This window comes from Ictalurus punctatus, chromosome 6 (genome assembly GCF_001660625.3).
Source record: "Ictalurus punctatus breed USDA103 chromosome 6, Coco_2.0, whole genome shotgun sequence".
NCBI classification, from domain to species: domain Eukaryota; kingdom Metazoa; phylum Chordata; class Actinopteri; order Siluriformes; family Ictaluridae; genus Ictalurus; species Ictalurus punctatus.
The window spans coordinates 29,543,492-29,568,672 of record NC_030421.2 but is presented as its reverse complement, the minus strand read 5'-3'; the positions used below and the strand labels follow the sequence as shown (position 1 = coordinate 29,568,672).

The 25,181-nt window shown below is 39.6% G+C and overlaps 2 protein-coding genes and 1 long non-coding RNA gene across 5 annotated transcripts; 1 reads left to right on the top strand and 2 right to left on the bottom strand.

Moving 5' to 3' along the window:
- Positions 1-9,672: 9,672 nt before the first annotated feature.
- Positions 9,673-11,940, bottom strand: LOC108266980 (cartilage intermediate layer protein 1-like). The gene is made up of 6 exons (XM_017470826.3): positions 11,888-11,940; positions 11,759-11,798; positions 11,404-11,437; positions 11,260-11,295; positions 10,932-11,103; positions 9,673-10,179 (listed from the first exon to the last, which is right to left on the bottom strand). Exons 2-6 carry the CDS (start codon positions 11,768-11,770, stop codon positions 10,056-10,058), a joined length of 378 nt encoding a protein of 125 aa, XP_017326315.1. The 5' UTR covers positions 11,771-11,798; positions 11,888-11,940; the 3' UTR covers positions 9,673-10,055.
- An 8,580-nt stretch (positions 11,941-20,520) lies between these two features.
- On the bottom strand, positions 20,521-22,217 carry LOC128632931 (cartilage intermediate layer protein 1-like). Of its 3 annotated transcripts, XM_053681110.1 has the most exons (6): positions 22,154-22,217; positions 22,025-22,064; positions 21,666-21,699; positions 21,541-21,564; positions 21,213-21,387; positions 20,521-20,953 (listed from the first exon to the last, which is right to left on the bottom strand). In XM_053681110.1, exons 2-6 carry the CDS (start codon positions 22,034-22,036, stop codon positions 20,827-20,829), a joined length of 372 nt encoding a protein of 123 aa, XP_053537085.1. In that variant the 5' UTR covers positions 22,037-22,064; positions 22,154-22,217; the 3' UTR covers positions 20,521-20,826. The 3 variants fall into 3 exon arrangements, with proteins under 3 accessions (XP_053537085.1, XP_053537084.1, XP_053537086.1); XM_053681109.1 differs by lacking the exon at positions 22,154-22,217 and having other exon boundaries at positions 22,025-22,152; XM_053681111.1 differs by lacking the exon at positions 22,154-22,217 and having other exon boundaries at positions 21,213-21,384; positions 22,025-22,146.
- A 1,616-nt stretch (positions 22,218-23,833) lies between these two features.
- LOC128632932 (uncharacterized) lies at positions 23,834-24,549 on the top strand. The gene is made up of 2 exons (XR_008396605.1): positions 23,834-24,045; positions 24,264-24,549. It is a non-coding gene; the product is annotated as an uncharacterized LOC128632932 (long non-coding RNA).
- Positions 24,550-25,181: the final 632 nt, after the last annotated feature.

Here is a 25,181-nt window from a genome sequence, read left to right as displayed (position 1 = left end):
GCACCCTCCTACCTCAACTCCCTCCTGAAGGCCTACGTTCCCTCTTGCAATCTGCGATCGATTAGCGACCGACGTTTAGCAGTTCCAACTCAGCGTGGCATAAGGTCCCTTTCCAGAACCTTCACACTAACTGTTCCTCAGTGGTGGATTGCACTTCCAATCTCAATCCGGACCGCAGAATCTCTCACCATGTTCAAAAAACAGCTAAAGACCCATCTCTTCTATGAACACCTAACCAACTCATAAAAAAAAAAAAAAAAAAAAAAAAAAAACACTTACACCTCTACTCTGCACTTTGCTTCTTCTGGAATTCAATTAATAGATCTTGTATGGTAGCACTTCTTGTATTGTTCTCTGCTTGATATATCACTTTGCTTGTATCTTTCTCATTTGTAAGTCGCTTTGAATAAAAGCGTCTGCTAAGTGAATAAATGTAATGTAATGTTTTAGGATCTTGGAAGATGTTTAGACGGACCTTGAACAGAAGAACATGTTTGTGTCTCTGTAAGCAGATAAACATTCTGTACTGATCTCAGTGACATGACATGGCCTTCTTAGGCGTTATCCTCACATGAGAATGAAACAGAACAAGAACAAACTTATTACCAAGTAAAAATGAGTAATTTCCCTCACTACTACTAATGTGAGGGGTGAGTTTACTGATTTAAAGTTATGTTTCTTTCTCTTTTTAGGTATCATAAAAAAATGAAGGCGATTTTCAGTTGTCTGGTTGTCTTACTCTTCATAAATTACAGTAGGTTATTAAACTCATGTTATGGATGTGTTGGAAAAGGGTGTTCAGGTAGACAAGAGAAATGTGGCTCTCTTTTGCAAAATCCTGTCTGTGCCATCATAGATGCCCGTAAGAACTTTTAGTATGATATTCTCAATTGAAGAAAAATATGACTTATAAAATATGAACCTGCAAATATATATCTCAATGTTTTAAACACCCAGGTCTTTTGAATAACCCACTGATTCATGAACCCATCCTAGGATGCATGGGCACTCTGATAATTCAGTTGTGGGAATAAAAACACCACATTTTTATTTATAACAATTTTATTTGTCTTCCAACGGTGAGATTTTATATGAAAGGATGCATGAGTGAGTAAATCTGTAGGGAGCAACAGCAGGCTCCCGGTACCACTGCTACCTGCTGCAGTACCGACTTCTGCAACCACTAAGGACATCACCCATGGTCCCTTTATGACCATCACTAGCCAAGAAGTTAAAATCCATTAATCATTCATATTTCATCTGTGTAAAATATAATGTGTACATTTCAGGCATCTGCATTAATTGATTTATTTTGTTGAATAATGGGAATTTTTGTTTCAATTAAATAAAAGAATTAACTGCAGCCGTTAGAAATTCCAGTTTGTTTTATCTAGCCCTATTATAAAAGAAATTCAATAAGACATAAATGAATTTAATAAGACATCACCAATATAAGATATGTCTTTATCTAAATATCTTCATTAGTGATTATTTTACTTGTGGTAATGATTTTCACAGAAAAGGCAGATTAAAGGTAGTTTTCTTTTTTTTCTTTTTTAATTAAAAATGTAATGAAAACCTGTCTTTTTTTCATGTAACCCTGTTCCCTGAGAAGGGAACGAGATGTTGCATTTAGTATAACAGTATGGGAGCGCCCTTGCGCGCGTGACCGGTATCTGAAGCTTGTGTAAAATCATGCCTCTATTTATAGGCCTGCCATGATCAGGTGACGAAGCAATTAAGCGCCTGTGAACCATGCCGCCAGCCTCTATTATCTGAAGCGAAGACGCAATTCACAGGTCTGCCCTGGTATGACAAAGCTATGCAACGTCTCGTTCCCTTCTCAGGGAACAGGGTTACATGCATAACCCCAACGTTCCCTTTCAAAGGGAACTTTGACGTTGCATTTAGCATAACAGTATGGGAACGGGAATACCCACCCTGTCATACAGAGGGTACGGCCTGTTCAAAAAGACCCAAGCCCAACGGTCACTGCAAGACACTCGAGGCCGGGGTGGAATGAATATCCAGGCTGTAATAATGGATGAATATGTGTGGCATATACCATCCTGCAGCAGCAGACACATCCTGCAAGGATATCCCTTTGGACAAAGCCTTCAAGGAGGCGACCGCCCTAGTGGAATGAGCTCTTATGCCCAGAGGCGTGGCAAGACCGCGCGCCTCATAAGTCATAGAGATTGCTTCCACTATCCAATTAGAGTTGCGCTGCTTTGACACAGCATCACCTTTACTGTCACCACAAAAAGCAGACCAGCAGCTGCTCCGACTTACTCCACTGGCCGGAGCGGTGGACGTAAGTACAGAGAGCCCTTACTGGACACAGCAGGTGCAGCCTTTCTTGTTCCGGTGTGAGGAATGGAGGAGGGCAGAAAGTCTGCAACACCACAGGGTGAGTAGCCGATGTAGGCACTTTAGGAATACAATCCGGCCTAGGATACAGGAAGGCCTTGGCTAATCCAGGAGCAAAGTCAAGGCAGGAAGGGGCAACAGAGAGAGCTTGTAGATCTCCCACTCGCTTGAGAGATGTCAGGGCCAGTAGAAGAGCTACCTTTAGAGTCAGAAGCTTCTCAGAGGCTGACTCTAAGGGCTCAAATGGGGCCCCTGACAGACCTTCCAAGACCACAGAAAGGTCCCAGGAAGGTATGCGTGGCCTGCAGATGGGCCTCAGCCATCTGACACCACGCATGAAGCTTGAAGTTAGAGGATGTTGCCCCAAAGAGGCTCCATCAACAGGGGCGTGGCTGGCCGAAACGGCGGCCACGTAAACCCTGATTGTAGAAGGAGCCAACCCTGCTAAGAAACGTTCTTGTAAGAACTCCAGGACTGTAGCTATTGCGCAGTTCACTGGGTCTAGCTGATGTTCCTCACACCACAAGACAAAAAGCCACCACTTGAGCGCATACAATTTCCTTGTGGATGGTGCTCTAACGTTTAACATGGTCTTTACAGCCTCAGGAGTGAGGGCGAACCACAGCAGCCAGTGTGTCGTCTCCTCGGAGGCGAGCACATCCACTTCTGCTTGTCCAAACCTCCGCCATATGGACTCCACCACTTGTGGATGGAGCCTACAACCCTTGGGCCTCAGCCCCTCCCTCGACAGGATGCCTGCACCTACATTCTGGCTGCCCGGAATGTACATTGCACTCACTGACAAGAACTTTCCCTCTGCCCAGAGAAGGATTAGTTGCACCTGCCTGAACAGGGGGTGTGAACATAACCCTCCCTGGTGGTTGATATATGAGACCACTGCTGTGTTGTCTGACACAACTAGCACATGGTGACCTCTCAACTGAGGAAGAAATAATTTCAGTGCTAGGAATATGGCCCGCATCTCTAGGCGTTTTATATGCCACTCCAGATGAGGGCTGCTCCAAAGACCATGAGCTGGACAGCCATTTAAGACTGCACCCCAGCCTGTTAGGGATTCGTCTGTCATTACCATCTTGCGGTAAGGAGACACCCCTAGAGTGTGACCCGAGGCTAGAAACTGCGGGAACCTCCAAATACTCAGAGCACGTAGGCATCACCACGTGACACTGATTACTCTGAGAGGTTTCATGCTCAGATGAAACCCCCGACTTTTCAGCCACCACTGAAACGGTCTCATGTGCAATAGGCCCAACGGTATGACGTTAGCTGCTGCTGCCATAAGGCCCAACAGTCTCTCATAGAGACTGGAGGGGATGCCCAGACCTAGCTTTATCTTGCTTAAAGTTGATAGGATCGATCCTATGCGTGTTGGGGATAGAAACGCCCTCATCGTAGTAGAATCCCATATAACACCTAGAAAAGTTGTCCTCTGCACTGGAGAAAGCATACTTTTCTTGAGGTTCAACCTGAGCCCCAAGCTCCTCACGTGGGCGAGAACAACATCTCAATGTTGAACCGCCTGTTCCCTGGATTGTGTTACAATTAACCAGTAGTCCAGGTAGTTTAGTACATGGTTGCCCTGGAGTCACAAGGGAGCCAGAGCAGCATCCATGCCCTTTGTGAAGGTGTGAGGGGATAAAGCTAGCCCGAAGGGAAGAACCTGAAATTGGTATGTGTTATCTACAAATGCAAACCTCAGGAACTTCCTGGGACTGGGTGATGTTCCTATGTGGAAATATGCATCTTTCAGATCTATCGTCACAAACCAGTACTCGGACTGAATCTGTGGCATGATAAGTTTGAGCGTCAGCATCTTGAACCTGTATGTCTGAAGAGTACGGTTCAGATGACGCAGATCTAAAATCGGCCACATACTCCCATCTTTTTTGCGGACCAGGAAATAACGGCTGTAAAACCTCCCTCTTTTAGGGAACGGGGTACAAGTTCTATGGCCCCTTTGTCCAAAAGGGAACCTACTTCCTGCGCTAACATTGGGCTCTGCTCTGTGCTGACAACTGTGGTGAGCACACCTCTGAACTTGGGGGTCAAGCTCTGAACTGGATCTGGTAACCCTTTTCTATGGTAGACAGAACCCATGGAGACACAGTTGGCAGTAGTTTCCATGCTGCCAAATGGTCTTTCAGTGATGTTAGCTTTTCCATATTTCGTTGGAGGGAAAGCATCAGATTTCTGTCTCCCTGTGACAGCTCGCTGACCAGAGATGGCTGAAAATGTGGGATGGCTAGGGCAGGCCCTACAGTAGCACTGGGGGCTAACTGCCCTAACAACCTCATGTCCCCTGATACGTCCCTCTGTGGCCGATCATGACCGTTCCTTCCTAGCCTGCTTTGCTTTTATGATCATTCTTAGATCAGGCCTCTTAGCAGGCTGTGGCTGTGGCCGCCCGATCCCCCTGGATTTCTGCGGGGGTAGGCGAGCCGCCACACTCGCCTTCTGCGCCTACCTTGCACTAGCACTGGCCCGGGCTCCACTCGTGGAGACCCGGGTGAACTCTACATGACGGGGAAGGAACTGGCTAGATGCCGCCATTTGCAGTTTTGCCTCGTGACACCTGTTGGCGATGGCATTAACCGTGCCGCCAAACAGGCCGGAAGTTTTAACAGGGGCGTTCAGCAAGGAGACCTTATCTTTGTCCCCCATCCCTGAGAGGTTGAGCCATAGGTGCCTCTCCGCCACAAGCAGGCTACCCATTGAACGGCTGATATGATGGGCCGTTTGTTTGGTCACCCGGAGAGATAAATCTGTGGCGCGGCGCAGCACTGCCACTGCCTCGGGCCCAGTATCGAGCTCACTCAGGAGGTCTGCTTGGTAGGCCTGCAACAATGCCATTGTATGCAGTGACCTACAAGCAAGACCTGCTGCCACATAGGCTTTACCCACCAATGCCGAGGTGGCCTTACATGACTTAGAAGGTAAAGTTGGCCTCCCTAAATTACCTGCCATTGATGGAGAGAGGTGGCTCGCAAGCACCTCCTCCACCTTTGGTATCGCTAAATAGCCGTGCTGCTCACTCCCCATGATGGCTGAGTAATCAGACATCACAGGGTTATAAACACGGCTAGTGTATGGTGTTCTCCAGAAGCTTGATATCTCATCATGCACTTCCGGAAAAAAGGGGAGTTTTCTGCGGTGCGAGGGAGCTTTATATTTATTTTTACTGGAGAGGAAGTGCTCATCCAGCCTGCTATGAGCCACTTCCTCTTCCCCGGGCCAGTCTATATTCAATTTTTCAACTGCCCTAGTGATCACCTCAAGCAGCTCATTATATGCTTGAGAGCTGCTGTCGGTTTTTGGTGTAATGGCACCCTTTACCGACTCCTTGGAGTCAGCAAGGGTGTTTTGGCTTTCCATAGGGTCCATAGGAGAGCCAGACCCAGAAGACAGAGCAAGAGATCTCCGGCTCCACTTCCAGATCCATACAAGAATCCCACGACCTTAGCCGGCTGGCTGCCTTGGCAGCGGCTAGCCCAGATCCACGAGGCTCTGAAACTCAACTCCCTTTGGACAAGAAGAGAGCGAGCCGAGAGCGTAGCTACCTAATCGTGAAATGTGCACAATGCTGACAGTCAGAAACCTCAAGGGCTGCTGTAACTACAGCATGGAAACTACTCCAGGTCAAACACTTCACACAGAAAGCGTGTCCGTCTCCTCCTGCGATGAAACGGGAGCAAGGCATAAGACACTTTCTGAAATCTTTTTTGCTCATTATTTCGCTCTACAAAAGGGATAGAAAAGTTTAGAGATTTTGAAAAAATATAGAGTAGAAATGAAGCGATTTTTGTCATACAAACAACAAACATGCAGTTTTGCTGAAGATAATAAGGCTGGTGGCGTGGTTCACAGGTGCCATATATATATCATGCGACGCGCTTAATTGCCACGTCACCTGATCATTGCAGGCCTATAAGTAGAGGCATGATTTTACACAAGCTTCAGATACCGGTCACGCACACAAGGGCGCTCCCATACTGTTATGCTAAATGCAACAGCGAAGTTCCCTTTGAAAGGGAACTCTTTCAAATTGAGTTATCGGCAGAAATCAGGTCCAATAGTAAACTATTGACAGACGTGTTTGTTTCCTGAAAAGGTTAATATAAGGGATTTCTAAGAACACAGCATACTCATGATCGATCAATGACCGACGCTTAGTAGTGCCTACTCAGTGTGGCTCAAGGTCCCTTTCCAGAACCTTCACACTAACTGTTCCTCAGTGGTGGAATGAACTTCCAACCTCAATCCGGACCACAGAATCTGTCACTATCTTCAAAAAACAGCCTAAGACCCACCTCTTCCGTGAACATCTTTAAAAAACCCTAAAAAAAAAATAAAAAAATAAAAAAATAAACCTACTCTGGCACTTACACCTCTACTCTGTGCACTTTACTTCTTCTAGAACTCAATTAATAGATCTTGTAAAGTAGCATTACTTGTATTGTTCTCTGCTTGATATGTCGCTTTGCTTGTATTTTCTCATTTGTAAGTTGCTTTAGATAAAAGCATTTGATAAATGAATAAATTTATGTATGTATAAATGTATCTATCTATCTGTCAAAAACATATCATAGATCAGGTTATATATAGACAAATTGTATATAGAATATAGATCATCATTATACCTGGTCTCCTCCAATATGGGGGGAGAGGCATCCCAAAGGATAGGGGAGGCCTGGGGAGGTAGTTACTGGGTTGCTGTAGTTACAAAAGGTTGAGAAGCACTGGTCTAGAGGATACAAAATGTGATGCATTGCTAAAGAAAAATATTATCACTTTAACCATTTGCACATACAGATGATGTAAACAGTCTAGAGACCAAAGAAACTAGAAACTGTAGAATCACACTGACTATGACTATGACTACGGGGTTGTCCATTAATTGTAGGGTTGCCAGTTCGATTCCCGGCCCACATGACTCCACTTAGCCCAAGTGTCCTTGGGCAACACACTGAACCCCAAGTTGCTCCCGATGGCAAGTTAGCGCTTTGCATGGCAGCTCTGCTACCATTGGTGTAGCACTGGCTTAGCACTCCCTTAGCACTAGCTATGTACCTAAATCGGTTAAATTAGCAGTTATTAAACCCCTGCTTAAAAAACTCGACCTTGACCCCTCTCAACTGTCCAGCTATAGACCTATATCAAATCTCCCCTTCATCTCCAAGATCTTAGAAAAGGTTATTAGCACAGCAGTTATGGTCATACTTACATAAGAATAACATTGATGAAAAGTATCAGTCAGGATTTAGACCTCATCATAGCACAGAGACAGCGCTGGTTATAGTAGTAAACGACCTACTACTGGCCTCTGATCAGGGTTGTGTCTTGCTCCTTGTGTTACTTGACCTTAGTGCAGTTTTTGATACTATAGATCATACTATTCTCCTTGACAGATTAGAAAATGTTGTTGGCATTAAGGGAACAGTCCTCTCCTGGTTCAGGTCTTATTTGACCGATCATTATCAGTTTGTAGATGTAAATGGAGACTTCTCAACACATACCGAGGTAAATTTTGGTGTTCCACAAGGTTCTGTTTTTGGCCCACTGCTTTTTACTTTATATATGCTACGTCTAGGTCAAATTATTCGTAAACATGGAATTAGCTTCCACTGTTATGCTGATGATTCACAGTTTTATGTTTCAGCAAAGCCAGAGGACAGACAGCAACTTAATAAAGTTGAGGAATGTGTAAAGGACATTAGATGTTGGATGCTAATTAACTTTCTTTTACCTAATTCTGATAAGACAGAAGTACTTGGATTAGGACCACGTGTAAATAGAAGTAAGCTTTCTGATCACATGGTTACTCTGGATGGTCATTCTCTTTCATCATATGCAGCAGTAAAAGACCTTGGTGTGATTATTGACTCCAGCCTATCTTTCGATGCTCATGTAGATAATATTACTAGGATAGCCTTCTTTCATCTCAGAAATATTTCTAAGATAAGAAATATATTGTCATTACTTGATGCAGAAATATTAGTTCATGTTTTCGTCACCTCTAGACTAGATTACAGTAATGCTTTACTGTCTGGATGTTCCAGTAGGTGCATAAACAAACTCCAGTTAGACCAGAATGCAGCTGCTAGAGTCCTAACTAGAACCAGAAGATACAACCACATCACCCCGATCTTATCAACACCGCATGGGCTCCCAGTCAAATCTCGCATTGATTATTAAAGTACTATTATTAACATATAAAACACTAAATGGTCTCGCGCCACAGTATCTAAGCGACCTTTTGGTTTTCTATGATCCGCCACGCCTACTTAGATCAAAAGATGCAGGCTATTTGACAGTACCTCGAATAGCGAAGGCTACAGCACAGGGAAGAGCTTTCTCTTATAGAGCCCCACAGTTATGGAACAGTCTTCCAATTAGTGTTCGGGACTCAGACACAGTCTCAGTGTTTAAGTCTAGGCTTCAAACGCATTTGTTTACTCAAGCCTACCATGACTAGACTTTCTGTTATGCTAAGCACAGTCCTAATAATCTTTTCTCTCCCTCTCTCCTTATGTCGAGCCACACATGATTTTATGGAGATACTAGAGATCCTGATCCTTTCTGCTCTCCGGACCTGCCTGATCCGTTTCAGATGTCCTACCTCTGGACGGAGCTCTCATCTACACCAATTCTAGATTGCTGGGACTACGGCTGCTTCTAGGGCCAAACAGACTTCATATAAAACCACAATTAACTTTTTCACACTAACTGTTGTTACCCAGATGAGGATGGGTTCCCTTCTGAGTCTAGTTCCTCTCAAGGTTTCTTCCGCTTAACATCTTATGGAGTTTTTCCTTGCCACCGTCACCAGCGGCTTGCTCGATTGGGATAAATTCAAACTTTTAATATCTGTATACCGTGTTTATATATTTCTATAAAGCTGCTTTGAGACAATGTCTATTGTAAAAAGCGCTATACAAATAAAATTGAATTGAATTGGTGTGTGAGTGTGTGTGTGTGAATGGGTGAATGAGACACAGTGTAAAGCACTTTGGATAAAAGTTCTATATAAGTGCAGTCCATTTACTATGATGCTGATACTGAACATCCTTTCAGCACACTTAGTACTGTTTGATTTTAAGGTATATAATGTGGACAAGTAACGATTTATAATCCCAATATCTGTTCACACAGAATAGGATGTGTTCCCTTTCAAAGTTGATTCTTCTCATTGTTTTAAATTCTTATTGTCTCAGGGAGTTGTAATGCCACTGTTGTAGCAAGATAAAAACATAAGCTGCCCTGCCACACACACACACACACACACACACACACACACACACATACACACACACACACTATACTTATCAAAACCAGAAAAAAATTATAAAGCACTGACACTTCCATTAATTAAAACTATAGTTTTGAAAAGTAACTGACTAGATAAAGTTGATTTAAATCCCATATGTTTGCATTCTTTAATTCGTAATGAGAAAAGCATACAAAGAACATGCTACAGTCAATAACCTAATCACCAAGTGTCTAAGAATACAAGTGAAAAAGTTAATCATCTCAAAAACAAGATATACTCAGTGACATTTTAGACATTTTTAAAAGAAAAACAGCCTTTTAAATTGTATAATAAAATGGCTGAAGAAACAAGCATGCATGTGTGCAGTATCTAGGCAAAAGTTCTAGTCTGGGATCTACTACACATCAGTCATGTCTGAGGGCCAAAAGCATGGGCATCCAAAGCGCACCTTATAGTCCAAGCAGCATTCTCCATTCTTTTGTTGAGAATTGACACAGACAAATCCAGAAACTGTGTCATACCTGATGGAGACAGAGAAAGATGGGGAAATGCCAAACTAATGAATCAAATAAATCACTTTTCAAAATATTTTAATATGAAAATTTTATGATTTAGAAGGTGTTTAATTGTTGTTTTTTTATAACAGCAACTTTATATAATAGTTCCAGCTCCAAGGTCCTAATACATTATTATTTCAATACATTATTTCTATGGACTCCCTACATAAACAGATTTTTTTCATAATTGTTGGTATGGAGAGATTTTCTGTGAGGAGACTTAATATAGCAGAGTCTGCAGTGTCATCATTTGTTACAGTCAGGAGTAAATCTCTAACTTTATATTTTCTAACAGGAAAGTCTTCAATACAGAGGGCTTAACAGCTGTATCTCAATTATGTCACAAGAAGTGTTTGTTTTTTTTTGTCTTTTTTTGACAAAAAGGGAGGCAGAAGAGACACTGACAGTTTATTGCTATTGTAAGTGGCAGCAGGAATTAACTAACTTACTAAAAACTCAATAATAAAAAAATAGAGTTAAATTTATGTGGCATTAGAGGACCAAAACACTTTGGGACATGCTGTTATTGGAAAAGAATTAGCTTTCGGTGGTAACAGTAACGCCACTTCACATTTAACTGCATCAAATGACCTTGTTGTATACTGTGTGTGTATGTATATATATATATAATCTAGTATCCAGCATGTCTGTTGTGTTTTATTTCTTAATTTATTCACATTGGTGAAGATCTACTGCACAATGCATTCTAGACTTACACTTCAAACACTTGTCCAATGCGTTCTGCAGGAACTTCAGTGAGTGTTGCAGCCTGAATGGTCAGAGGTTCGGAACAGATGTTTTTTGGATACTCTGCTCTCAAGTCTTGCAAGGTTTCGTTATCTCCATTCCCATTGGGATTGTCCAGGTCAAACCACTGAGTGTAACAAACTGCAACAAGAGGAAGTCAATAAAAAGAAAGCCTTCAAGTCTTTTTCAGGTAATAGTCGCATGCATCATACTCCATATATGCAGAATGTGAAAGGGCTTTACTCCCTGCATATATGTAACAGACACTGTGATGTCATGCCATCTTGTAAAACTTACGCTTTCTTCCCGGACCTTGGACCAGATCTTCGGCTCCTTGAGAAATAAAAGTAAAAATAGAAAATTAGATAAAAGTAGAAAAAAACTAAATATCATTTCAGGTTCAGTTGATGAGACTAATTACATACTCTTCATCTTGCTTACCAGTATGTGTAGCAATCAGAATCACACCAAAGATCTATGACAAAATCCAATGACATTATTCAGTTAGTAAAGTGAGTAAACACACCATTAAAACATTACATTTTAGGACCAGTAATATACAGTACTGTGCAAAAGCACATGTAAAGAAATGCTGGAAAGATGCGTCAAATATATTGAAATTAAACATTTCTACATAAGAAAATCTACTGTAAACAGCAGTGAACAGTAATAAACTAAACAAAGTGGATATTTGGTGTAACAGACCTTTGCTTTAAAAAAAAAATGCATCAGTAGTCTCAGGTATATATAAAAGACAAACAATGTGTTAATGTGGAAGTGAAAAAATGAGACTTACCAAAAGCTTCATGTTGCCTGTAAGTTAGAATCGAAAGCTCCTGGGAAAAAACATACATAAACAAATGTACAGTGCAATTTAAGAGGGCTTGTTGGAGACACTACATTAAAAAATGGTATTTGTGCTTACCAATGCTGTAAATACACTGGAAAGTTTGCAGTCTGTCTTATGTCTGTAGAATGACAAGTCTACTGAGGCTTCTCTTATATACCTGTGAAGGGACAAAAGGCTCCACATTCACCACACCCACCACATTCACATGGAATATTTCAGAGGTCATTAACAACACGGACCCTTTTTACTGGGTCTAAATAAGTACAAACAGTACCATAAAGGTACCATTAATTTAGTAATAAGACTTATAACCCATTCATCTGTTCCTTTTTCACTATCAGAAATGCTCACAAAATAAACAAAAAATTTAATGAAATACAGGTGACATTTATTGAATTCATAAAAATATTTAACAGATATAAGAATTGGAGTTGATTTATCTTCTTACCAATCTCCCTGCCATCTGGGAAGACAAGAGTCCCAATCCCTTCCATTTGAAAAGCAAAAAGAGTGTTGGTTAGTCACTAAAATTGGTTAGCTACAAAATATGGAAAAGTGTCTTCAACTGTGGAAATGTGTTACAGAATCCCAAACTGTGTAATTTTGGAAAAGTGACCTCCACTGATCTAAAGAATGAAATGGTGCTATAGCCTCACCAGGAAAATCTAGCTTACTTGCGAACATTTATTCGCACAACCTAATTAAGTCAGCCAACTTTACAGAGATCGTGGAAAGCATTACAACCTAAACCTCAACCTCTCTTTTTGTCACATTAACCTTGTGAAGAACTTTTGACCTCAACAGATACTAACATATCTGCACCTGTTAACCAGCATTAACATTCATCTAATACATGATGAAACACGGCTCTAACCGATCCTCTTAATGCTAATTACTACAGCTTGCCTTCTCCAAAATGCTTGCTAAATGTAGTTAACGTTAACCCACTCTCTGTATTACATCATGGTGAATAATGGCCCCAATGGTGCTTACTGGAAGATTCAGAAGTTTTGAAATACGTCTGTATTTGATTCCATCAATATGTTTCACAACAATTAGGTTGTGAAGGTCTTGGGAGAGCTCTTTGTATTTCACCCATCATGAGATGTTTCATGTGTGACATCTTGGTAATGAAAAGCCTTTTTATAGACCATCAATTTACTAACCCAGCTGATATTAATTTGCACAGATGGGGGTGTAATTACTTATGGACCACTCATACGTCTATTTCCCAACCTCTGGATATGATGCTGAGCAGGTGCACTCAACTTCTTTGGTCGATCATGGCGAGGCCTGTTCTGAGTGGAACCTGTCCTGTTAAACCACTGTATGGTCTTGGCCACCGTGCTGCAGCTCAGTGTCAGGGTCTTGGCAATCTTCTTATAGCCTAGGCCATCTTTATGTAGAGCAACAATTCTTTTTTTCAGATCCTCAGAGAGTTCTTTGCCATGCAGTGCCGTGTTGAACTTCCAGTGACCAGTATGACACCAGGGAGGGAAAATGGCTAATTGGGCTCAATTTGGACATTTTCACTTAAGGGTGTACTCACTTTTGTTGCCAGTGGTTTAGACATTAATGGCTGTGTGTTGAGTTATTTTGAGGGGACAGCAAATCTACACTGTTACACAAGCTGTACACTCACTACTTTACATTGCAGCAAAGTGTCATTTCTTCAGTTTTGTCACATGAAAAGATACAATCAAATATTTATAAAAATGTGAGGGGTGTACTCACTTTTGTGAGATACTGTATATGAAACGCAGAGCATGACATAATTCTGTGTATTGCTAAGAAGCAATTTGAGGCAGTTCAAACAGGCTTTGTTTTAGGATCTTGGAAGATGTTTAGACGGACTTTGAACAGAAGAACATGTTTGTGTCTCTCTAAGCAGATAAACATTCTGTACTGATCTCAGTGACATGACATGGCCTTCTTAGTGTTATCCTCACATGAGAATGAAACAGAACAAGAACAAACTTATGACAAAGTAAAAATGAGTACTTTCCCTCACAACTACTATTGTGAGAGGTGAGTTTCTGATTTAAAGTTATGTTTCTTTCTCTTTTGAGTTATCTTGAAAAAATGAAGGCGATTTTCAGGTTGTCTTACTTTTCATAAATTACACCTCCAGGGTCCGGTGTTCGAGTCCCACTGGGGCCCTGTGTGTGTGGAGTTTGCGTGTTCTCCCCGTGCTGTGGGGGTTTCCTCCGGGTACTCCGGTTTCCTCACCCAGTCCAAAGACATGCATGGTAGGCTGATTGACGTGTCCAAAGTGTCCGTAGTGTATGAATGGGTGTGTGAGTGTGTATGTGATTGTGCCCTGCGATGGACTGGCACCCTTTCCAGGGTGTAACCCGCCTTGTGCCCGATGCTGCCTGGGATAGGCTCCAGGTTCCCCGTGACCCTGAAAAGGAATAAGTGGTAGAAGATGGATGGATGGATGGATGGATGGATGGATGGATGGATTAATAGAATAATCATTATGTGTCTGTGTGACAAGGGGACGTGTGACGTTGTGTGGGTAGCCCTGTTGGCAATGATTCTTATGAAAAAAGGCGATACAGAACGATTTTCAGAGGCGGCCAATATCTTGGCATACGTGCTTTTAAATACTAATTATCGTCCAATCTGGAGCAATAGTCTACTAAAGAACTTTGCGGGCTTATGTGGGACCTATATAAATCACGTCGCTTTAGGCACTTAATCCCGTCACCACGATCAGCTAAATACCACGTTTGTGTAAAAGTGTGTGCGTCATGCACTCTTTCTGCTTTCTGCTGCATCTTGTTTTAGACTTTGTTTTAGGATCTTGGAAGATGTTTAGACGGACCTTGAACAAAAGAACATGTTTGTGTCTCTGTAAGCAGATAAACATTCTGTACTGATCTCAGTGACATGACATGGCCTTCTTAGGCGTTATCCTCACATGAGAATGAAACAGAACAAGAACAAACTGATTACAAAGTAAAAATGAGTAATTTCCCTCACAACTACTAATGTGAGAGGTGAGTTTCTGATTTAAAGTTATGTTTCTTTCTCTTTTTAGGTATCTTGAAAAAATGAAGGCGATTTTCAGGTTGTCTTACTTTTATAAATTACAGTAGATTATTAAACTCATAGTCTATGATTTTTTTTTCTAATTAGATAATTTTGTATTATTAAGTACTGAAATGCAAAAATCCTCCAGGTGTTCTTGTATTTGGTCTGTTTCAGGTGAGGCTTTGAGGTGTTATGGATGTGTTGGAAAAGGCTGTTCAGGTAGACAAGAGAAATGTGGCTCTCTTTTACAAAATCCTTTCTGTGCCATCATAGAATCCCGTAAGAACTTTTAGTATAGTATTCTCAATCAAGGAAAAATATGACTTATAAAATATGAACCTGCAAATATATATCTCAATGTTTTAAACACCCAGGTCTTTTTAATAACCCACTGATTCATGAACCCATCCTAGGATGCATGGGCACTCTGCTAATTCAGTTGTGGGAATAAAAACACCACTTTTTTTATTTATAACAATTTTATTTGTCTTCACATGCACAGCTGTTCAACGAAACCTCAATACCTCAGCCCAGGATGGTCCTATCTCCTTGAAACAAAAACTGATGTCTAGAGCACATTAGAAGGTACATGGACATATACAAACATTTTGCACATTCTTGTTCCTTAGACTTAGAACGTAAGTCCAAATCTAATGTTCTAGATTGCTCACAGTTCCACATTTAGGGTCAATTTATACTGGGAAGGGTTCGAGTCTCATGCTTAATTTTTTTAGGAGGTACCTAGGGAAAGTATAGTGTGTATGCAGAACATTTCTTGTTTGAGACTTCTCTTATTTATTTTTTTATGTGGGTGAAAAAGTGCAATTTAAAAAAAAAAAAAAATCCCTGATTTTCGGGTTAAATATCTCTGGTGGGGGATCAGATACACACCTGAAACTCTTTAGTAGCATTCTGCTCTAAAAATTGTGAGTTTGAGATTGGAGGTAAACTCTGCAGGACAGTGGAACATGAAGGCCAGATTTGAGGAACCAGCCTGATCTACCATTTTGGTACAGGTGTACAGTTAGTATACATGAATGTATTTTATCCAAATATGTAATTACAGTGTTCAGTTGGGTGTTTTACAAATGAACAGATGATGATTTTACATGATTTTACAAATGAACTGTGGTGATGTTTCTCCTGTGATAAAAGCAATAAGTGACTAAAGCCTAGAAGATATGTACTGCTTTTAACACAAGAGAAACAACACCACAGCTCTGTTTATGACAATGTTCATTTGTAAAAGAAGAAGAAGAAGAAGAAGAGGAGGAGAAGTCTCAAACCTGAAATGTTTTGCATGCACACAATACTTACCTAGGTACCCCCTTGTATATAAATTAGAACTGAGACTGAGACTCCCATTATAAATTGACCCTAAATGTGTAACTGTGAGCAACACAGTTGTTCTTGTAATGTGCTCTAGAGGTCAGTTTTGTTCCAAGGAGGTTCCAGTGGGTAATAACCCATTGTTTCATAACCTGTCTAAAGGTGCCATTTTTATTTGTCTTCCAACAGTGAGATTTTCTATGCATGAGTGAGTACATCTGTAGGGAGCAACAGCAGGCTCCTTCTTTGAAAGTTTCAGTCCAGACTAAATTTGTGAAATATATCTCCTACAGAGAAAACTTGGATGGCGATTTCATTACCAAATTTTGGTATTTTTGTTCTGCCTGAAGGTCCAAAATATGTTGCAGACACAATTCCCACATAAGAGAGGCTCAGACAATCATTAGCTTTTGGGAACTGTGTGCATCTGCCACTTTAAAATGGCTTTAGGGGGTTTGCTTGAGAGCCGCTCCTATTTGAGACAATGAATTCAAAAGAAAGGAACGACCTTTGAAGAATGCTGTAACCTTTTCATAGGCATCGCCCTTCACACTTTGTTATTTGACACAGACAACAGTTGTGTCCATTGCCAGGACAATGTCTTCAACAAATAAGTAAAGGCTACAAACAGAGACATTTGCTTTTAATACCATGAAAAAAACCTTCTGTCTGCATTGTGGGACTGAGCGTGCTGAAATCTACAGGTACATCTCAAAAATGAGAACATCGTGGAAAAGTTAATTTTTTCGGAAATTTAATTCAAAAAGTGGAACTTTCATGTTCTATATTCATTACACATAAAGATAAATATTTCAAGCCTTGTTTTTGTTTTAATCTCGATGATTATGGCTTACACCTCATGAAAATCAAAAATCCAGTATCTCAAAATGTTAGAGTAAAAAATGTATCATGCAGAAATGTTGACCTGAGAAGAGCTCTAAACAGCTAATTAACTCAAAACACCTGCAAAGATTTCCTGAGCGTTTCAAGTTGCTTGAAGTCCAGTGTGAAGTTTCGATAGTCAGTGATGATTTGGGGTGCCATGTCATCTACTGGTGTTGGTCCACTGTGTTTTCTCAAGACGAGAGTTAATGCAGAATCTACCGGGAGATTTTAGAGCACTCCATGCTTCCATCTGCTGACGAGCTTTATGGAGATGCTGATTTCCTTTTCCAGCAGGACAAAACTACTAGTAACTGGTTTATTGACCATGGTATTACTGTGCTTGATTGGACAGCCAACTCGCCTGACCTGAATCCCATAGAGAGACACCAGACCCAACAATACAGACGAGCTGAAGGCCGCTATCAAAGCAACCTGGTCTTCCAGAACACATCGGCAGTGCCACAGGCTGATTGCCTCCATGCCATGCCACACTGATGCAGAAATTCCTGCAAAAGGTTTAAAGCCCCGACCAAGTACTGAATCCATAAAATAACATACTTTTCAGAAGGTCGACATTTCTGTATTACAAATTCTTTATTCTAATATTTTGAGATATTGGATTTTTGATTTCCATGTGCTGTAAGCCATAAGCATTGAGATTAAAACAAAAAAGGCTTGAAATATTTCACTTTATGTGTAATGAATCTAGAATATATAAAAGTTTCACTTTTTGAATTAAATTATGCGGGAAAAAAATTAACTTTTCCATGAAAACCTTTAAAAAAATGTTTAGATGCACCTGTATGTTTCAAGATTTATGCATGGTCAAATATATGCATTTTTCCCATGTGATATTTGTTGTCCTAGTGAATTTTCAACATTCTTTTTATAAGATTATCAGATGTCCCTGTTGTTTAAACCAAGTCTCTTCACCAGTCCACACAAAAACACACCCACCAGATGGAGGTCATCATAACTGCTGAGTTTACATAGTCATATTATTTGCCATGAACACATTCTATATAATTCTTTCTGTATATTAATAGCCTACTCCTGACTATAAATACTAGGAGTCATTACTTTAAATGTCTTCAAAAACTTTTTGGGTGTTTTTCTTTTCTTGTCTCAGTCTCAAGTTGAGTTTACCTATAAATCTTGTTGCTACCATATGCCTGTGGGATACCATCTCATGCTGTGCTGAGGTCCTGACCCTGACACCAACTTTCAGTCATGAATAACGTAGTCTGTGTGTCTAGTGCAGTGCTTCTCAACCTGGGGGGCGTGGAGAGATCGGAAGGATGCGCGATTTGTTTTCAAGAAAAAAAACACAGACAGGGCATTATTTGGAGACTTGGTGTATTTGATTGCTTTTCAAATAGAATGTGCATAAATGAAAAAACTTTGCGTTCCCTCTCTATTTGTATTTTCCTTTTGCTGGGGAGAGGCAGAGCTTAGCTTGCCTTTTATCTAGCTGTCAGTTCAGACCAGTGTTGCCAACTTAGTGACTTTTCAGATCCCTTCAGTGGCTTTTTTGCAAAAAAAAAGAAAAAGAAAAAGAAAAAGCCACTTAGCGACAAATCTAGCGACTTTTTGGACAAACCTTAGCAACTTTCCAAATATCTCCATTACTGTCCTGCAAGCATGAGGTCTTGCTTTCCTGCTGCACTCTCACCTCTCTGTGTCTGCATAGAATGTAAGATGAATGGAATAATAATAATGGTAATGATAATGAGTCTTTATTGGTCACATATACATTACAGCACAGTGAAATTCTTTTCTTTGCATACCCCAGCATGTTAGAAAGTTGGGGTCATGTAAAATAGTACACGTTATTGCAGCCTAGATCTCTTGTTCAAAGTAGTTATAGTGTTCAGAAACATTTTTGATAATTCATGTTCCATACCAGTCCATTATATAGTTTTAAAAGTTATTTAAAAATGAATAAAAGTTATAAAAAGTTATTTTAAAAAGTACAAAAACACAAAGTAAAAAAAATCTATCTGTCAACCTCGTCTTCAACCAGCCCAAGAGAACCCATGTCACACTCCTCTTCATCTCCCTCCACTGGCTTCCTGTAGCTGCCTGCATCAAATTCAAGGCCTTGTTGCTCACCTACAAGACCTTGTCTGGAACAGCACCCTCCTACCTCAACTCTCTCCTGAAGTCTTAGGTTCCCTCACGCAATCTGCGATCGATCAATGACCGACGCTTAGTAGTGCCTACTCAGTGTGGTTCAACGCCCCTTTCCAGAACATTCAAACTAACTGTTCCTCAGTGGTAGAATGAACTTCCAACCTCAATCCGGACCACAGAATCTGTCACTATCTTCAAAAAACAGCTAAAGACCCACCTCTTCCATGAACATCAACCTCTATTTAATAAAAAAATAAAATAAAAATAAAAAAAACCTGCTCTGGCACTTACACCTCTACTCTGAGCACTTTGCTTCTTCTAGAACTCAATTAATAGATATTGTATAGTAGCACTACTTGTATTGTTCTCTGCTTGATATATCGCTTTGCTTGTATTTTCTCATCTGTAAGTCGATTTGGATAAAAGCATCTGCTAAATGAATAAATGTATGTATAAATGTATCTATCTATCAAAAACATATTATAGATCAGGTTATAGATTGTATATTGAATAAAGATCATCATTATACCTGCTCTCCTCCAATATGGGGGGGAGGGGTATGCCACATGATAGGGGAGGCTTGGGGGGGTGCTGTAGTTACAAAAGGTTGAGAAGCACTGGTCTAGAGGATACAAAATGTGGTGCATTGCTAAAGAAAAATGTTATCACTTTAACCATTTACACATACAGTTGATGTAAACAGTCTAGAGACCGAAGAAACTACAAACTGCAGAATCACACTGACTATGACTACGACTACGCGGTTGTCCACTAATCGTAGGGTTGGCACTTTGATTCCCGGCCCACATGACTCCACATAGTCCAAGTGACCTTGGGCAAGACACTGAACCCAAGTTGCTCCCGATGGCAAGTTAGCTCTTTGAATGGCAGCTCTGCTACCATTGGTGTGTGAGTGTGTGTGTGTGAATGGGTTAATGAGACACAGTGTAAAGCACTTTGGATAAAAGCGCTATATAAGTGCAGACCATTTACTATGATGCTGATACTGAACATCCTTTCAACACACCTAGTACTGTTTGATTTTAAGGTATATAATGTGGACGAGTAACGATTTATAATCCCAATATCTGTTCACACCGAATAGGATGTGTTCCCTTTCAAAGTTGGTTTCTCTCATTATTTTAACTTCAAGTTGCCTTGCCATTGTTGTAGCAAGATATAAAAACATAATCTGCCCTGCCACACACACACACACACACACACACACACCTTATCAAAACCAGAAAAAAAAATTTATTTATATATATATATATATATATATATATATATATATATATATATATATATATAAAGCACTCACACTTCTATTAATTAAACTATAGTTTTGAAAAGTAACTGGCTAGATAAAGTATGATTTAAATCCCATATGTTTGCATTCTTTAATTCGTAATGAGAAAAGCATACAAAGAACATGCTACAGTCAATAACCTAATCACCAAGTGTCTAAGAATACAAGTGAAAAAGTTAATCATCTCAAAAACAAGATATACTCAGTGACATTTTAGACATTTTAAAAAGAAAAACAGCCTTTTAAATTGTTTAATAAAATGGCTGAAGAAACAAGCGTGCATGTGTGCAGTATCTAAGTAAACGTTCTAGGCTGGGATCTACTCCACTTCAGGCTTGATTGGGGGCCAAGGGCATCGGCATCCAAAGCGCACCTTATAGTCCAAGCAGCATTCGTCATTCTTTTGATCAGAATTGACACAGGAAAATCCAAAAACTGTGTCATACCTGATGGAGACAGAGAAAGATGGGGGAAGTCCAAACTAATGAATCAAATAAATCACTTTTCAAAATATTTTAATATGTAAATTTTATGATTAAGAAGGTGTTTAATTGTTTGGGGTTTTTTTTAACAGTTATATATATATATATATATATATATATACACACACACACCCACACACACTATACAGCATTTCGCTTGTATTTTATTCCTTAATTTATTCACATTGGTGAAGATCTACTGCACAATGCATTCTAGACTTACACTTCAAACACTTGTCCAATGCTTTCTGCAGGAACTCCAGTGAGTGTTGCAGCCTGAATGGTCAGAGGTTTGGAGCAGATCTTTTTTGGATACTCTGCTCTCAGTTCATTCATGGTTTCATAATCTCCATTCCCATTGGGATTGTCCCGGTCAAACCACTGAGTGTAACAAACTGCAACAAGAGGAAGTCAATAAAAAGAAAGCCTTCAAGTCTTTTTCAGGTAATAGTCGCGTGCATCATATTACATATATGCAGTATGTGAAAGCGCTTTACTCCCTGTATATATGTAAAAGACATTGTGATGTCATGCCATCTTGTAAAACTTACGCCTTTTTTCCAGATCTTGGGCTCCTTGAGAAATAAAAATAGAAAAGTAGATAAAAGTAGAAAAAACTAAATATCATTTCAGGTTCAGTTGATGAGACTAATTACGTACTCTTCATCTTGCTTACCAGTATGTGTAGCAATCAAAATCACACCAAAGATCTATGACAAAATCCAATGACATTATTCAGTTAGTAAAGTGAGTAAACACACCATTAAAACATTACATTTTAGGACCAGTAATATACAGTACTGTGCAAAAGCACATGTAAAGAAATGCTGGAAAGATGTCGTCAAATATATTGAAATTAAACATTTCTACATAAAAAAAATCTACTATAAAGAGCAGTGAACAGTAAAACACTAAACAAAGTGGATATTTGGTGTAACAGACCTTTGCTTTTAAAAAAAAAAAATCATCAGTAGTCTCAAGTATATATAAAAGACAAACAATGTGTTAACGTGGAAGTGAAAAAATGAGACTTACCAAAAGCTTCATGTTGCCTGTAAGTTAGAATCGAAAGCTCCTGGGAAAACACATACACAAACAAATGTACAGTGCAATTTAAGAGGGCTTGTTGGAGTCACTACATTAAAAAATGGTATTTGTGCTTACCAATGCTGTAAATAGACTGAAAAGTTTGCAGTCTGTCTAATGTCTGTAGAATAACAAGTCTACTGAGCTTCTCTTATATACCTGTGAAGGGACAAATGGCTCCACATTCACCACACCCACCACATTCACATGGAATATGTCAGTACGTTATCGTTAACCTGCAAAAAGGTCATGGGAATATCTTCTATCATTGGTGTGTGAGTGTGTATGTGTGAATGGGTGAATGAGAACCAGTGTAAAGCACTTTGGATCAACTAAGGTTAAAAAAGCGTTATATAAGTACAGAACATAAGACCAATATCTAGCATTACAGCGAGCAATATGCTAAAGTAATGTTATCAGCTCAGGTGAGTGTCTATGTTAGCATCACGCATCACTACTGTGATTGGTGACAGCGTCCAGCTAGCTAACCCTAGTTCGGAGCCTCAGATAAGATGCATACCCCGAGAATTATAGAATAATAGTCCATATTTCACAGCCAACAAAAACACATGACACCAGTATCGTAACGGCAACACTGAGGATAACAGATGATATGCAGACCAATTTGATGCAGTGTGCGGCATATGGTCTGAGCACTGACAGGCTGACACCCCACCCCTTCAACCTCTGCAGCAATGCTGGCAGCACTCACACGTCTATTTCCCAAAGACAACCTCTGGATATGACGCTGAGCACATGCATTCAACTTCTTTGGTCGACCATGGCGAGGCGTTTTCTGAGTGGAACCTGTCCAGTTAAACCACTGTATGGTCTTGGCCACCGTGCTGCAGCTCAGTGTCAGGGTCTTGGCAATCTTCACCAGCCTAGGCCATCTTTATGTCACCTTTTATGGCCACCTAGGCCATCTTTATGTAGAGCAACAATTCTTTTTTTCAGATGCTCAGAGAGTTCTTTGCCATGAGGTGCCATGTTGAACTTCCAGTGACCAGTATGAGGGAGTATGAGAGCGATGACACCAAATTTAACACACCTGATCCCCATTCACACCTTAGACCTTGTAACGCTAACAAGTCACATGACACCAGGGAGGGAAAAAGGCTAATTGGGCCCAATTTGGACGTTTTCACTTAAGGGTATACTCACTTTTGTTGCCATCGGTTTAGACATTAATGGCTGTGTGTTGAGTTATTTTGAGGGGACAGGAAATGTACACTGTTATACAAGCTGTACACTCACTACTTTACATTGTAGCAAAGTGTCATTTCTTCAGTGTTGTCACATGAAAAGAAATAATCGAATATTGACAAAAATGTGAGTTGTGTATTCACTTTTGTGAGATACTGTATATGAAACGCAGAGCATGACATAATTCTGTGTACCGATAAGAAGCAATTTGAGGCAGTTCAAACAGGCTTTGTTTTAGGATCTTGGAAGATGTTTAGACGGACCTTGAACAGAAGAACATGTTTGTGTCTCTGTAAGCAGATAAACATTCTGTACTGATCTCAGTGACATGACATGGCCTTCTTAGGCGTTATCCTCACATGAGAATGAAACAGAACAAGAACAAACTTATTACCAAGTAAAAATGAGTAATTTCCCTCACTACTACTAATGTGAGGGGTGAGTTTACTGATTTAAAGTTATGTTTCTTTCTCTTTTTAGGTATCATAAAAAAAAATGAAGGTGATTTTCAGTTGTCTGGTTGTCTTACTCTTCATAAATAAGACAGTAGGTTATTAAACTCATAGTCTATGAATTTTTCTTCTAATTACATATTTTTGTATTATTAAGTACTGAAATGCAAAAATCCTCCAGCTGCTCTTGTATTTGGTCTGTTTCAGGTGAGGCTTTGAGGTGTTATGGATGTGTTGGAAAAGACTGTTCAGGTAGACAAGAGAAATGTGGCTCTCTTTTGGAAAATCCTGTCTGTGCCATCATAGATGCCCGTAAGAACTTTTAGTATAATATTCTCAATCAAAGAAAAATATGACTTATAAAATATGAACCTGCAAATATATATCTCAATGTTTTAAACACCCAGGTCTTTTTAATAACCCACTGATTCATGAACCCATCCTAGGATGCATGGGCACTCTGCTAATTCAGTTGTGGGAATAAAAACACCACTTTTTTATTCATAACAATTTTATTTGTCTTCCAACAGCAAGATTTTCTATGAAAGGATGCATGAGTGAGTACATCTGTAGGGAGCAACAGCAGGCTCCCGGTACCACTGCTACCTGCTGCAGTACCGACTTCTGCAACCGCTAAGAAGGACATCACCCATGGTCCCTTTATGACCATCACTAGCCGAGATGTTAAAATCCATTAATCATTCATATTTCATCTGTATAAAATATAATGTGTACATTTCAGGCATCTGCATTAATTGATTTGTTTTGTTAAATAATGGGAATTTTTATTTCCATTAAATAAAAGAATTAACTGCAGCCGTTAGAAATTCCAGTTTGTTTTATCTAGCACTGTTATAAAAGAAATTCAATAAGACATAAATTAATTTAATAAGACATCACCAATATAAGATATGTCTTTATCTAAATTTCTTCATTAGTGATTATTTTATTTGTGGTAATGATTTTCATAGAAAAAGCAGATTAAAGGTAGTTTTCTTTTTTCTTTTTTAATTAAAAATGTAATGAAAACCTGTCTTTTTTTCACAGGGCAGTTTTACTTGCACCAATGTAAAATCTTTCAAATTGAGTTATCTGCAGAAATCAGGTCCAATATTAAATTACTGACAGATGTGTTTGCTTCCTGAAAAGGTTAATACAAGGGATTTGTATTAACTGTGTAATTGTAAAAATAAAGTACGTTAATTGTATGTGTAATACATACACATAGATGCTTACACACTGACACAAACAAAGACTTGAATAAAATTACACTAACTGCATAATTCTTAAACACATTTCCAAACTTCCCACAAAATAAAAATCAATTAAAATAGTGCCACAATACCAACCATGCAAACAATATATATATATATATATATATATATATATATATATATATATATATATATATATATATATATATATATATATATATATATATATATCCA